General features: G+C 39.6%; 1 protein-coding gene across 12 annotated transcripts in view; it reads left to right on the forward strand.

The window, feature by feature from the left end:
* Positions 1-10,122, forward strand: part of MTRF1 (mitochondrial translation release factor 1) — a 63,219-nt gene extending 53,097 nt beyond the window's left edge. For 11 of the 12 annotated variants that reach the window (XM_053216123.1, XM_027064944.2, XM_053216122.1 and 8 more), the window contains 3 exons: positions 477-613; positions 4,294-4,392; positions 9,039-10,122. In XM_053216123.1, coding sequence (XP_053072098.1) covers positions 477-613; positions 4,294-4,392; positions 9,039-9,152 — 350 coding nt within the window. In that variant the 3' untranslated portion in view covers positions 9,153-10,122. Of the gene's footprint in view, positions 1-476; positions 614-4,293; positions 4,393-6,455; positions 6,534-9,038 lie in introns of those variants that run through there. The other variant, XM_053216125.1, reaches the window with a different exon arrangement.
* Positions 10,123-14,823: the final 4,701 nt, after the last annotated feature.

Here is a 14,823-nt window from a genome sequence, read left to right on the forward strand (position 1 = left end):
TCACTCTGTCGGGCTGTTGTGTGAATCAGCTGGGAGGGAGAGGCAGAGCTGTGGGATGCAGATGCTACTGCTTCCACTCTTCTCATCTGAAGTATCTCATTTAGATATCTGAATCTAAATGGCCATCTACTGCTGGTTTCTAAAGTATGCTAAGTCTGAAATATTCCTGAGCTCAGGGCACCTGGGTGGCTCAGTCAGTTGAGCATCCAACTCGATTTCGGCTCAGGTCATGATCCCAGGGTCATGGGATCAAGTCCCACATCAGGCTCCATGCTGAGCGTGGAGCCTGCTTAAGATTCTCTCCCCTCCACCTCCACTCCCCTGTTTATGGTCTCCCTCCCTCCCTCTCTTTCTCTCTCTCTCTGTCTAAAATAAAAATATTTTTTTCCAGTTTTATTAAGATATAATTGACATCTCAGGTCTATCTTAATTTGGCTTCTGGATGCTACAGTTTACCTCTGATTCTCGTTTTTCAGGGCTTGTAGTAGAATGCCAACAAGAACGATCACAGATAAAAAATAAAGAGATAGCTTTGCGTGTGTTGAGAGCTAGACTCTACCAGCAGATTATTGAGAAAGACAAATGTCAGCAACAAAGTACTAGAAAACTGCAGGTAAGATTTATTTGGTATAATGATACCTCTGCACAAAAAGTCATAATTTTATGTAGAAAATACAGCGTTTGTTCTTGATCAAATGGGAATATCTGATAGCATAGAGAAACTTGCTTATTTGTAAATAAACAATAATTTTATTGCATATGGACTAGCAGGTTAGGGCTAAATTTGGATGTGTCAGTTTACAAATGAATAGATGAGAGGGCACCTAGCTGGCTCAGTCAGTTAAGCGTCTGACTTCGGCCCAGGTCATGATCTCACAGTTTGTGGGTTCAAGTCCCATGTCGGGCTCTGTGCTGACAGCTCAGAGCCTGGAACCTGCTTCAGATTCTGTGTCTCCCTCTCTCTGTGTCCCTCCCTAGCTTTCTCTCTCTCTCTCTGAAAAATAAATAAAACATTTTTTAAAAAAATGAACAGATGAGATATGCGTAAACTCCGAATTATTTCCCAGTTGTTTCCCTCCAGTGTTTGTATCGTGACTATCTTGAGAGGAAATTAGGTTAAAAGATAAAAAAGTTCTCTGGAAATTAGGATAGTTGCAGATTTTTTAATTTAAAAACTTATGCTTTTTTAAAAACTCTGTGGGATCAAAAGTAAATGTCACTGCAAAAAACCTATAATGGTGATTGCTACTGATGGGATGTGGGGTGGGGGTAGAAGAGAGATTTATTGGCCACTATGTATACCTTTTGTACTTTCTGAATTTTGTACCATATAAATGTATGATATTTATTCAAATATGTAGATAAAGGTTAAACAAAATGAATAAGTGTCATTGATATAAGTAAACAAATTATTGTGGGATTTTAAATCCTAAAAAAGGTTAAGTTTGTCTTTGAGAGAGGTTGGAAGAGAAAGTGTGCTTTGTATTGTTTGTGGATAGGTATGCTGCCCTAAATTGGGAAGGATAATGAATTATATAAACTTTAAACATTAATTATTTTTTTTACCTGGTCTCTTCACATTTTTGTCCTTCTAGCTTTCCTTATGCACATTGTAACTTCCAACTAGTAAAAGTGATGGGATAAATGGGAGAATAATCCTCTCTTTGTGGTAATCCTAGACTGTGGTTCAGGATCAGTATATACATTTGCAGATAGGAATGCTCATTAACAAACCATTGCTTTTTGGCAAGTAAGTGATAATGTAAACACGATGAATTTTGTGACATTTGGATTAATAAAAGACATTGGGATTTACTTGCTATTTGGCATTTCAGTACCAAATGTTTACACAGTAATTTTTAAAATGAGTATTTAATATTGGTCTGATACAAATAGTGTGTGTGTGTGTGTGTGTGTGTGTGTGTGTGTGTGTCTTCAGAAATTTCTGGCTTCAGGCAGCAGAAAAGGCCTCCCAATTAACTTGTCCATCTGTGTGAATTTTTTAGTAGGTATTTCTAATGCTTAGAGAAGTTTTGGTTCAACTAATATATACAGTAGCTTTTATATGGAAGGCATTATATCAGGTTCTCAACTCTGGCTCCATTTACCACCTAAAGAGCTTTGTAGATCCCTCAGCCCCCCGCCCCCCACCCAGAGTCTGACATAATTGATTTGGGTGGGATCCTGGGCATTAATATGGTGATAGTAGTTTCCATACCTGGCTGGTTGCAGAATGGATGGCCTAGGGAATATTCTAAATCTACATAATCCATGATTCAGTATATCTGAGGTTGGGCTTTAGCATCTTTAATTTTTTAAAATGCTCATCATGGTCAGCCATATTTAATTTAGTTCCATATCATTTGCCTAAGGGGTTAAGAAAATAAGTTATAGGGGCACCTGGGTGGTTCATTTGGTCCAACTTTGTCTCAGGTCATGATCTCATGGTTTGTGGGTTAGAGCCCCACATCAGGCTCTGTGCTGACACCTCAGCCTGGAGCCTGCTTGAGATTCTGTGCCTCCCTCTCTCTCTGTCCCTTCCCTGCTCACGCTCTGTCTCTCTCTCAAAAATAAATAAACATTAAAAAACATTTTTTGAAAAAAAAGTTATAGAAATGTCTTTTTTTAGTCTTAAAAAGTGGAAGTGTGTGAGGGGGGTATTGTGTTGGGGAGGTAGTGTAGGTGAGATTAAGAGGAATGCAAATAACCATGGGGTACCTGACCTGCGGTGGCCCAGTCAGTTAAGCGTCCGACTTTGGCTCAGGTCATGATCTCACAGTTCGTGGGTTCGAGTCTGGCAGGCTCTGTGCTGACAGCTCACAGCCTGGAGCCTGCTTCAGATTCTGTGTCTCCCTCTCTCTGCCCCTCCCCCATTTGCACTCTCTCTCAAAAATAGACAAACATTAAACAAAAATACGAATAACCATAGCATAAGGCAAACTGCTGTGGAGAAGATTCCAAGTGTAAGGAGTTTCAAAGGAGAAAGTTAACGTATTTCAGTCGTTGCTAGCTGGAAAGGTGGGGATGATAGAGTGTTTGGGAAGGGCATCCCTTGAGATGATGTTTTAGCTGAGTTGACAGAAATGCACATAATTTTGATATGGTTTAATAAGTGGCATTATAGTGGGTCACATAGTTTTAAGAAATGATGTCAGGAAGGTTGGCCACATTATGAGGTACCTTGAATGATGAATTGAGTTGTGTCTGCTTAGTAGACAAGAAGAAACCGAAGAAGTAAATTTATCAGAAAACTGTTTTAAGCAGGCTAAGCAGGGCAACACAATGTAAGCAGAGAAATGGAAGAGGAATCAGGAGATTTTTACAGGAATGAAGGTGAAAATAACAAGCCCTTGAATGATAGAAATGGAAAGGGCAGGAAGTAAGGTGACCCCTGAAACCATTGGGAATGGGCAGGTAGAGAATACGATGAATTGAAGATGGATTCTCCCCTGGCGTCTGTGTCAAGCTCCCATGAAATGTGAGCTAAGTTGCGGGATGTCAGAGTTTCCCACTTGGAGCCAAGGGCATGTGGTGGTGTTATTTATAGAACAGGAAGAAGAACTGATTGGGATGCAAAGATAATTTGGTTTTATTTTTTATTTGTTTTTTTAATGTTTATTTTTTGAGAGAGAGAGAGAGAGAGAGAGAGAGAGAGCGTGAGCGGGGGTGGGGCAGAGAGAGAGGGAGACCCAGAATCCGAAGCAGGCTCCAGGCTCCGAGCTGTCAGCACAGAGCCTGATGCGGGGCTCAAACTCACGAACTGCGAGATCATGACCTGAGCCAAAGTCGGACGCTCAACCGACTGAGCCACCCGGGCGCCCTGACCACACATTTTTTTTTTTAACGTTTATTTATTTTTGAGACAGAGAGAGACAGAGCATGAACAGGGGAGGTGTAGAGAGAGAGGGAGACCCAGAATCCGAAGCAGGCTCCAGGCTCCGAGCTGTCAGCACAGAGCCCGATGCGGGGCTCGAACTCACAAGCTGTGAGATCATGACCTCAGCCAAACTCAGACACCCAACCGATCGAGCCACAAAGATAATTTGGTTTTAAATATTTGAAGTTTAAAATACCAAAGAGACATTCATTCTTATTCCATAACTAAGCTTTACAAACCTATAGTCTTAAACAGTAAGTTTTGCCCATTCTTGTTCCTTGTTTGTCACTTTGTATATATGACTTTTAGAAAAAATTGAACCTGTTATAATAGAAAGGTCATTTACAAGTATGTTTCCATTATAATAAAGGTAATTATAAAGTTAAAATATGAATTGCCTTTTTGTTATGACACAGGTGGGAACAAGAGCCCAGTCAGAGAGAATTCGGACATATAATTTCACCCAGGATAGAGTCACTGACCACAGGATAGCATATGAAGTTCGTGATATTAAGGTAATATTACTGAATATGCTTTATGTACTTTGCTTTTCAAAGAAAGTATACTCAAATTCTAGAGAGTTATGTCTAAAATCTTACCAAGTAATTTAAAATCATTAAGCCAGTTTAAGATAGTACCCTAAAATTTGCAGATACTTGTATTAGTTTCATGGTAAAAAATGTGGTCTTTATGCCAGTTTCAAACAATTCTCTTTGAACTCCAGATTCTTTGCTATGCAATCACAGCGTACTAAGGTATATTCAATATGCATGTATACACTGTATCAGTTTCCTGTTGCTGTGTAACAAATTACCACAAATTTGGTGGTTTAAAATATTATATCTTAATGGTTATATAGGTTAAAAATCTGGACACAACAGAGATGAGTTCAGAGCTCTCAGGTCCAGTTGCTTGCTTGGTGGCCCTTCCATATGCCCAATCCCACTTTGAATCTTTTGCAGGAATGGCGCAGGCCTTTTTAAGGGCTCATCTGCTTAGGTCAGGCCCATGCCAGTGATACTCCTTTTGAATGACTCAACGTCAACTGATTAGTCACCTAATCACTGGAGTGATATTCTGTCATATTCACAGCTTCTGCCTTGACATAAGGGAGGGACTTCTGCAAGCCCTCCACCAGGGGGCATCTTAGAGTTCTGCTTACCACGATGTATTACTGTTCATTAGATTCAGGAGTTATAATTATGCTGTTGGGGAAAGACCCTCTCATCATGGTTTGAACATTAACCTAACTAAATCCCATTTGGCCGGATCACTGACATAAATCATTAATGATGAAGCACAGGAAGATTCCCCTTTTGCTTCCACTGAAGGGGAAAACGAAGTGGTTCTCATAAAGGACTGTGTACAAAAGGCAAGAGATGGAAAGTTCTGATCTTTTTCCTTGATGCCATGTGATATATAAGGCTTCTTTCATTTGATTCTGTCCCATTCTATACTCAAAATTAAAGTCCTCATTTTACAAGGGGAAATGTCTGTGTTTTCAAAATATTTAGAAATTTCTGTGTATCTTATGCCACTTCCTCTGTCTTCTCAGCAATTTAATACTGTCTTAAATAGGAACATAATAGCCTTGTCAAAAAGGAGAAGATATTTGCTCACTTCCCTTTCCTCAGGAAACACACAGCAATAACCAAATATGTTTGGCCATATTGTTGTAATTACACCATACTCTTTCATTTGTTTTCTGGTAGTGGTGATGGTTTTTCCTGAAACAGCTGCATTCTTATGACCAGTAATATTTTTTAGAATAGCCCTTAGGTCCTCAGTTGGTATTCAGTATTGAAACAGGCAAATTAAGTAGCTTTTATAGTTATAAAATACCTGGCTTTGGCCTGGTTATAATAACTAACATGTTATTACTGATGAAACTAGCATGCCAGACTCCACAATGTAAGGGAAATTATATTTGCATGCTCTCATTATGACTAACCCACCTATTGGAAAGAAAGAAAACATCCCATATTGGTGAAAGGAGGAAATTTGGAAATGTCACGGAAAAAATGTAGTAAAACATTAAAATCTATATGAAGGACAGTAAAGAGACAAGTAGGAGTGAATAATTTAGGAACTGTAAGAGTTGTAGATGAGGCAGGAAAAGTGATTGAGGGCCTTAATCCGAGGGCAGTAGCCCCAGGACAGAATGGAAGGCGTGGAGGGGAAAGAAAGTGGATGTCTGTGGGACTTAGCTCAGCTAAGCTCAGCTCTGCTCCTTTATTTTAGAGCCTGACCTCCTTCCATTTACATAGTTCTTGATGAAACCGCTCTGCTCTTACACGATTGAAGACAATAATTGGTTTGTTTGGGGAGGAAATCCGAACAAGCCCCCACCAATGAGTTCCTTCCTAGCATTTTTAAACCGGAGACAAAGAGGGTTAGTCTCTCTCTTGGCTAAAGCTGAAATATGTAAGATTTACAAGAGGCTAGAAGCCACATTTCCAAACCATGAGGAGAAGGCAGTGTTCAGTAAGAGATGAAGCTGATGTATTGAAAGGAGCAAAAATAGAACTGGATGGAAAGAATCTTGATGATATTAATCCCCACATTCATTTATTCGTAGGCTGCATTCCCAGGGCGGTGGCACCAGCCTTTACATTCCTATCCTTGGGTTCTGTGAGATCACCTCATATTCTTAGTGTGAGTTCTCGTGTAGGTGATTTTGTTTTTATTTTCATTCATCTAGATAAGAAGCACAGACTACCCTATAACATATTGTTTTATGTTTCTATTGTTTCTCAAAGTCCTTGTGCAAATTCCTGAACATCAACCTATCTCCTGCCCTGTATTTCCCTTAAACTGAAGATTTTCCCTTGCCCTGAATACTTTGTTTTCATGCCTTTCTTCATCCTCCTTTTGACTGAAATGCTCCGCTCTCTATTTAGAGAAATACTATTATCTTTTTAAGATCTAATGCAAATTTTTTCTTCCTGCCTAAACTCTTCCCTGATGCCACCTTCTTTTTTTTCTTTTTTAATGCTTATTAATTTTTGAGAGAGAGAGAGACAGAGAGTGAACAGGGGAGGAGCAGAGAGAGAGGGAGATACAATGTGAGGCAGGCTCCAGGCCCTGAGCTGTCAGCGCAGAGCTGGACAGGGGGCTCGAACTCACAAGCTGTGAGATCATGACCTGAGCTGAAGTCAGACGCTTAACTGACTGAGCCACCCAGGCGCCCTGCCACCTTCTTTTAAAATTAACCTTACAACCCTCAGTTGCTTCCTTGATTTCTTGCTCTGATTGTGGTGCCTCGCTCTGTCACTAGATTATGAGCTTCTGGAGGTTAGGAACCACAAGTCATTCATCCTTGTTCTATCTCTAGCACTCTGGTTAATCCAATTGAACTCTACGTGTGATGTGATTATCATTTAAGAGGGATGATCCTTTTGATACAATTTCCAAATGATGAAATCACCTTGGCAATACCATGATCATTTGAGTTCTGGGCCTGCTAATTTTATAAGCAGTTTCCATATTATGCTCAAAATGGTTTAAATCTTAATTTAAAAGCTTATCATAGTGCTTTTGCTTTACTTTTAAAGTTTAATTGAGGTTTTAATATATGCTGGTGTTTTGTGGAATGCAAAGATAGGAAGGCATCGTTCCCCCTATAGTTTAATCAGAGAGATAAATGTATACACTTAACCTAAAATTCAACTTTAAGATCATTCAAGAAAGACCAAAATAAGATTAGTTCATACCTACATCAAAACTTTAAATGTTCTGTGTTCCGGATGCTGACATTGAAATGGTTCCATTAGGCCAATGTCTAGATTTTGAACATTTCTAAAATATAGGACTCTGCTAATTCACTGTTCCCAACAACTCTGTTACACAGAACTTCTGTAGCACAGGAAAGGTACTTAGTCATTATTTTAGTGACTTGGAGAGATGAACTGTAGGGAAGACTACAAGGAAGTCTAACTGAACAGTTTTCACCCAATAGACATACTTTGAGGTAAACATAAGAGCATTTATTTTTCTGAACTTTTTATTTAGAAACTTCAAGTATACTTTGAAGGCTGGTTCAAGGGGCGCATGGGTGCCTCAGTTGGTTAGGCGTCCAACCCTGGCTCTGGTCATAGCTATGGGTTTGAGCCCAGTGTCACAGCTCAGAGCCTGAAGCCTGCTTCTGTCTCTCTCTGCCCCTCCCGCATGCATGCACTCTCTCTCTCTCTCTCTCTCTCTCTCTCTCTCTCTTCCCCCTCCTCTCAAAAATAAACATTAAAAAAAGAATCAGTACACACGCTGTACCTAGATGCAACAGTTGTTAACATTTGCTGCCTTTGCCTTCTCTTCCTCCTCCACCTCCTGTGTTGCTGGTGAACCATTTGAAATCAAGTTGCAGACCTCAAGACGTTTGTCTCCTAAATATTTTGGCATAAATATTTTTTTGGTTGCACAGGACTTCTACATTTTAAAACCACATTTCCAATTTAAGAAAAAACAGAACTAGTATAAGCCACTTATGGATTAAATACAATCTAAATTTGAGGGTTGGCATGAGAAGTTTGAGCTTGAAATGGTCCTGGGAGGTCCAGAGGACTTGGCAAGGCTGAGAAGGGCAAGGAGGGGCTGTGCATGTTAATGTGGCAGCAAGGTGCCTGGGGCATTGATGGAGGCATTTCAGTCTTTCTTGCCCTTGGGAAATAATGTGTTATGAATGAAAAGGGTGGAATTTTCAGGGCAAGAGTAAAAAGCCTTATCTTTTCTGGGGAACAAAAGAAGGCAAACATCCTCCCAAAGATGGTTTGAGACCTAGAACCCTGTTAGGAAAGTCAAGCAAAGGAATTTTAAAGAGAGAGGTGGTAAATTTCAAGTCTATTCAGATCTCCTTTGTTTTGGTGTTTCCAGAGTTGGAAAGATACAACTTCTAGAAGATTGATTTTTAAATAAAATGCTAATGGAAACAAAGAAAGAGTAGAATGCCATTTACTCTTTTGGATTCACTTTTTACATAAAAAGCCAATATAACAGGATCCTCCCAAGTTAGCAATTGTGTTCATTATGTTGTAGAACCACTTCAGTAATCCATTGTTGCTATTAAATATGGACTGTAAAGAAACAAAGTAAATATACATCTAATTCTTTGCTTTGTTTCTCTTATTTCTACTAATCAGGTTTTTATAATAACTGTCTCTTTTACCAGGAATTTTTATGTGGAGAGAAGCATCTGGATCAGCTAATTCAAAGACTACTTCATTCAGCAGACGAAGAAGCCATTACTGAATTTTTGGATGAAAACCTTAAATCAGCAAAATAAATGCTGATTTATTATAGATTCTTCTATAAATGAAACAGACCTATCTCAAGAAGCAGCTGTTCATAAAGTGCAGCTAAAATTACACAGTACGTACAAATATATTTTTTAATGAATTAAGTCACATTTCTTCACCTAAGAATTTATAAAATACAGTCCCAACTCTTCAAGCAGAAAACAAGCATGCAATGAACATTGCAAAAAACAAAAAAATAAGCATGTATTTTTGAAAAGAGAAATAAAGTATTGGGAATTGATTATGTAATATAGGTCACTTCTTCTCTTTTATATGCCTTTTTTTTTTTTTGAGAGAGAGAGAGAGGACGTGCAAGTTGGGGAGAGGGGCAGAGAGAGAGGGACAAAGAATCTCAAACAGGCTCCATGCATGAACTGGGGCTCGATCTCATGACCCCGGGATCATAACCTGAGCCAAAACTAAGACTTGGACGCTCAACCAGCTGAGCCACCCAGGCACCCCCAAACATGCCTTTTTTTTAACCATCTATAAATTAAACACATTTTCCATTTATTACTTCAGGATTTTACCACATGGTAAAATTTAGTGATACAAGATTTATAAACTTCTTTGTAAACCCCTATTTAAAGAAAAAGTATTATTAACCATGTTAAAATTAGGCTTTAAACTGCTACTTTTTTTTATTTTCGCTCTTTGAACTAATTTTTCTTAGTTTTTTTTTAATATTGGTTTATTTTTGAGAGAGAGAGAGAGAGAGAGAGAGAGACAAAGTGTGAGCAGGGGAGGGGCAGAGAGAGAGAGGAAGACACAGAATCCGGAGCAGGCTCCAGGCTCCGAGCTGTCAGCACAAAGCCCAACGCGGGGCTCGAACCCACAAACCACGAGATCATGACCTGAGCCAAAGTTGGACACTTAACTGACTGAGCCACCCAGGCGCCCCAACCTGCTACTTTTAAATAAAAAATAAATATTGTGAAGAATATGAGTCAAAAATAATGATTTTAGAGCTCTTTGAGAGCAGAACAAATTCTCTACTGTATAAACTACACGCCAATATTTAAAGTGAACTCTCTGCTTGGCTTTTATTTCTTATTTCACTTTGGCTTAATTTATAAGCATCAACAGATGTGGTGTAATGTGTGTAATTCTCTATGCCTGGTTTTATGCAGTGATACATACAAAACCCCATCCTTACCTTACGGAGCTTCCAGTTGAGTGACAAAGCCAAAATATAAACGGTCGACTCTAATACAAAGTGGCATGATATATTTAGTAGTTGTGCTCAGGAAGTTTCTTGAGTTCAAAAGAGAAGGGTTATTATTTTAGACATTCCTCAGAGGGAAAGACTAGCTAAAATAGAGTTTTAAGACCAATGGAATTAGGAGGTGAAATTTTTTTCAGTGAAATTTTTTTCTCAGTTTTTCATTTTGAAACTTTTCAAGCACATGGAAAAGTTTTTAAAATACTTTTTAAAAAATAGTGCAACGAACAGTATATACTCTAGTGTCCTACTATTACCCTTTTGCCATGGTTATTTTTTTCTCTATATATACACATATACATACCTGTGGTGGTTATTGGACCATTTAAAAGTTAGTTGCAGACTCTGTAATACTACGCCAAACTATCTCAGCTTGTCCTGAGAATAAGGACATTCTCCTACAAAATCATAACTCCATTATTATACTTAGTTTTGTAATAATAATTAATAATGACTGTATAATATAGTTTAATATCTATCACATGTTAAAATTTCTTCAATTATCCCTAAAATGTCTTTCTAGCTGTTTTCTGTTAGTTTTGTACAATCCAGGATCCAGTCAAGATTCACACATTGTATTTGGTTGTATCTCTTTAGTGTTTGGATTAATCCCCCAACCTTTTTTCCCACATGACATTGACCTTTTAAAGAATCCCACAAGGTTGTTTTGTAGAATGACCTACATCCAGGTTTGTCTGGCTGCTTCCTCGAGCTATTGGTAACTTTTATCCATCCCTTCAATGTACTATGAAGTAATATTAAGTCTAAAAATTAATTAAATTTAGTAAACACATTTGACAAGGCTACTTCATGGGTAATGTTGTGAAATTCAGTGTATTGTGCCAGGAAGTTCTATGGAGTTATACTTTGGCATTATATAAACATTTCATTCCTTGGGGCGCTTGGATGGCTCAGTCAGTTAAGCATCCAGCTTCAGCTCAAGTCATGATCTCATGGTTCGTGGGTTTGAGCCCCATGTCGGGCTCTGTGCTGACCGCGCGGAGCCTGGAGCCTGGTTCAGATTCTGTCTCTGTCTCTCTCTGCCCCTTCCCTGCTCGCACTCTGTCTCTCTCTGCCTCTCAACACTAAGTAAATGTTTAAAAAAAACCCAAACATTTCAGGGGCGCCTGGGTGGCTCAGTTGGTTAAGCGTCTGACTTCGGCTCAGGTCATGATCTCGTGGTCCGTGAGTTCGAGCCCCGCGTCGGGCTCTGTGCTGACCGCTCAGAGCCTGGAGCCTGTTTCAGATTCTGTGTCTCCCTCTCTCTCTGCCCCTCCCCCGTTCATGCTCTGTCTCTCTCTGTCTCAAAAACAAATAAACGTTAAAAAAATTAAAAAAAAAAACAAAAACCATTTCATTCTTCATTTAGTGTTAGGCAGCTTCTGAGATGACCCCAGTGATCTCATTCTTGGCCTTCGTACACTTTTGTAATCTGTTCCCCTTGAACATGAACTGGATTTGTTGACTGTCTTCTAACAAATAAAATGTATAGAAATGGTAGGATTGTCACTTCCAATATTGGGTTGTAAAGAGACCTGCCTCTGGTTCAGGCTCTCTGGCTCTGCCTCTCTTTCTGGCCATGCACACTGTTGCTGGGTAGATTGGGGAGACCCTGGGGCCCTGAGACCTCCACCCAGCCTGTCTCCAGAATGTCACCAGAGGCTCTTGGCCTCATCACAAGAAAGAATCCAAGACCAGACACAACAGTTGAACAGTGCAAGTAGGAAAGTTTATGAAAGTGAGAGTACACTCAGGTGAGCTCAAACGAAAGCTGGTGGAATATTTATTACCTGGGGAGGCGATTTGTGGGGGAGCAGGTTTTTGTGCCTTTTCTCCCTTACTTGGTCAAGGTTTCTGGTCTTCCTGGTCTTGGGCCTCTCTGGTTTGATCCAGCTTCTTGTGGCTTTGTTTCTGGAGTGCTGCCAGGACAGGTCTCTACTTTCCCCGGGAGCTGGCCATGACTCCCCTTTTGCTGGCCTACAGGCATTCTGTTAAAACCTAACTAACTTCCTACTCTAACAACACAGGCGGAAGCAAGGGGATGTGAGCAGCTCTATAGAATAGCCTGCGCTGTGTGACAGAACTGAGGACCATGTTCCAACAGCTCTCAAGAAATTAAAGTCTGCCTCCTAGCACATGTATGAGCTTGGAAGCAGATCATTCAGCCCCAGAGGTGTCTTGAAATGACACTGGTCCTGGTCAGCAGCTTCACTACAATTTCATGAGACCCTTGAGCCAGAGGCACACCACTGAGCTGCTCAAGGATACCTGATTCTTAGAAACTGAGTAAATTAATGTTGTTTTTAGCTGCGAATTTGGGCGTAATTTCTTACACTAAAATATGTAACTAATACACCCAATGACCTTTCATCTCATTGATTTAATATCAGTTAATGATGCTTGCTTTGCCTGAATCAGCTGTTCCACTGGGAGTTACAAAATGGTGATGTTCTCATTCTTTCTACATTAATAGCTGGCATTCTTTAAAGAAAGCTTTCTTTTGTTTTTCCTCTCACTTTCTCTGAGTTGAGAGATAATTTAATCCTATTTGAATCAGTATCATTATTATCTCCCTAGGAGTAGGCATTGCCCTCTAAAATAATTGATGTCTCTGGAGAATCTGATTTAACTTGAAATAATGTTCAATTACATAGGGAGTTTCAGGGTAAAGGTTAGAAACACAGAAACTAAATTTTGTTGTCACGTATTTTACATAACAGAAACATTTATCCAAGAAAATGTAAATATTAAAACATCGTGTGAATCAAAGCAAAATGAACATAGTCTAATAAGCTATGCTATGTCAAGTGTTAGATTACGTCATTTTCATAATTCTTTTTTTCCCAGAAGAAAACCACTAAATACATAAACCCCAAAACATGATTTCTGCAAAACTTCACTAAGAAAGTGAAAAATTATAAGAGGGAAAGCAGTAGAAAAGGGTGTTGATTTGTTACGATTTATTCATTTGGTGATCAGTGTTAACACTCTATACATGCCAAGGAAGGGTGGGCTCTAAGAGGGAATGAGGGCAAAAGGAAAAGTGCTTCTTCAGCCAAAGGCTGAAGAGGCTCCACCTTCCTGGAAGGAAGCCCAGACCTTAGCACCACCAAGGTCTTTGCCCTTCCCTCGTCCTCCAGCTCTGGCTTTTCCTTCAAGCACACACTTTATTTGGAGGGAAAAAATCAAAAGTTGGAACTATGAACCTATTAAAATCTTGGATGCTCTTTTTTTCCAAACCTCTATATATGTACAAATCACTTGGGGATCTTGCCATGATGTAGATTTTAATTCAGAAGGTCTAGGGCCTGTCGTTCTGCATTTCCACAATTCATTTCATTTCCACAAGGTCCCAGGTCATGGCAGGTACTACAGACTAACAAACACCACTTGGAATAGCAAAAATCTAGGATCTCTATTATTCAGTGAGTACTTTCAGTTGTCATACATACTATTTTTGGACAATGAGTTTCAATTAAACCTGTAATCCTGCTTCATTCAGATAGACTGATGAGCCTCTCACACTATGAAGATAAACTTGACATCTTTTAATTGTTAGTAGAAAAATGTTAGGAATCAACTAATAAGCCAATAATAAATCAGGGTTCTTTGTAAAAAAAAAAAAATCTGGAAAGCCAAAGTTTATTGCCTCATACGCACAATACCTTTAGAATACCAAGGAATAACAAACTTTATTTAAAAAATAAACTTAGGGGCGCCTGGGTGGCTTAGTCGGTTGAGTGTCCGACTTCGGCTCAGGTCATGATCTCACGGTTCGTGAGTTCAAGCCCTGCGTCGGGCTCTTGCTGACAGCTTAGAGCCTGGAGCCTGTTTCAGATTCTGTGTCTCCCTCTCTCTCTCTGACCCTCCCCCGTTCATGCTCTGTCTCTCTCTGTCTCAAAAATAAATAAACGTGAAAAAACAATTTTTTTAAATAAACTTAGGGGTGGCTGGGTGTCTTGATGGGTTAAGTGTCAGACTTTTGATTTCGGCTCAGGTCATGATCTCCATTCATGGGATCGAGCCCTGTATTGGGCTCCACACTTATAGCGCAGAGCCTGCTTGCGATTCTCTCTCTCCCTCTCTCTCTGCTCCTCCCCCGCTCACACATGCACTCTGTCTCTCAAAGTAAAGAAACTTTAAAAAATAATACATAGGGGCACCTGTGTGGCTCAGCTAGTTAATCATCCAACTTTGGCTCAGTCATGATCTCACTGTTCATGGGCTCAAACCCTGCATCCAGCTCTGTGCTGACAGCTCAGAGCCTGGAGCCTGCTTCAGATTCTGTCTCTCCCTCTCTTTCTCTTCCCCTCCCCTGCTTGTGTGCTCTCTCTCTCTCAAAAATAAATAATTAAACATTTTTAAAAAATAAATAATAAGTAAATAAACTTAGAGATATTTTTCCTCTTTTTTAAAAGTCTATTTTGTTTGTTTTG

Source organism: Acinonyx jubatus, chromosome A1 (assembly GCF_027475565.1).
Source record: "Acinonyx jubatus isolate Ajub_Pintada_27869175 chromosome A1, VMU_Ajub_asm_v1.0, whole genome shotgun sequence".
NCBI lineage: Eukaryota > Metazoa > Chordata > Mammalia > Carnivora > Felidae > Acinonyx > Acinonyx jubatus.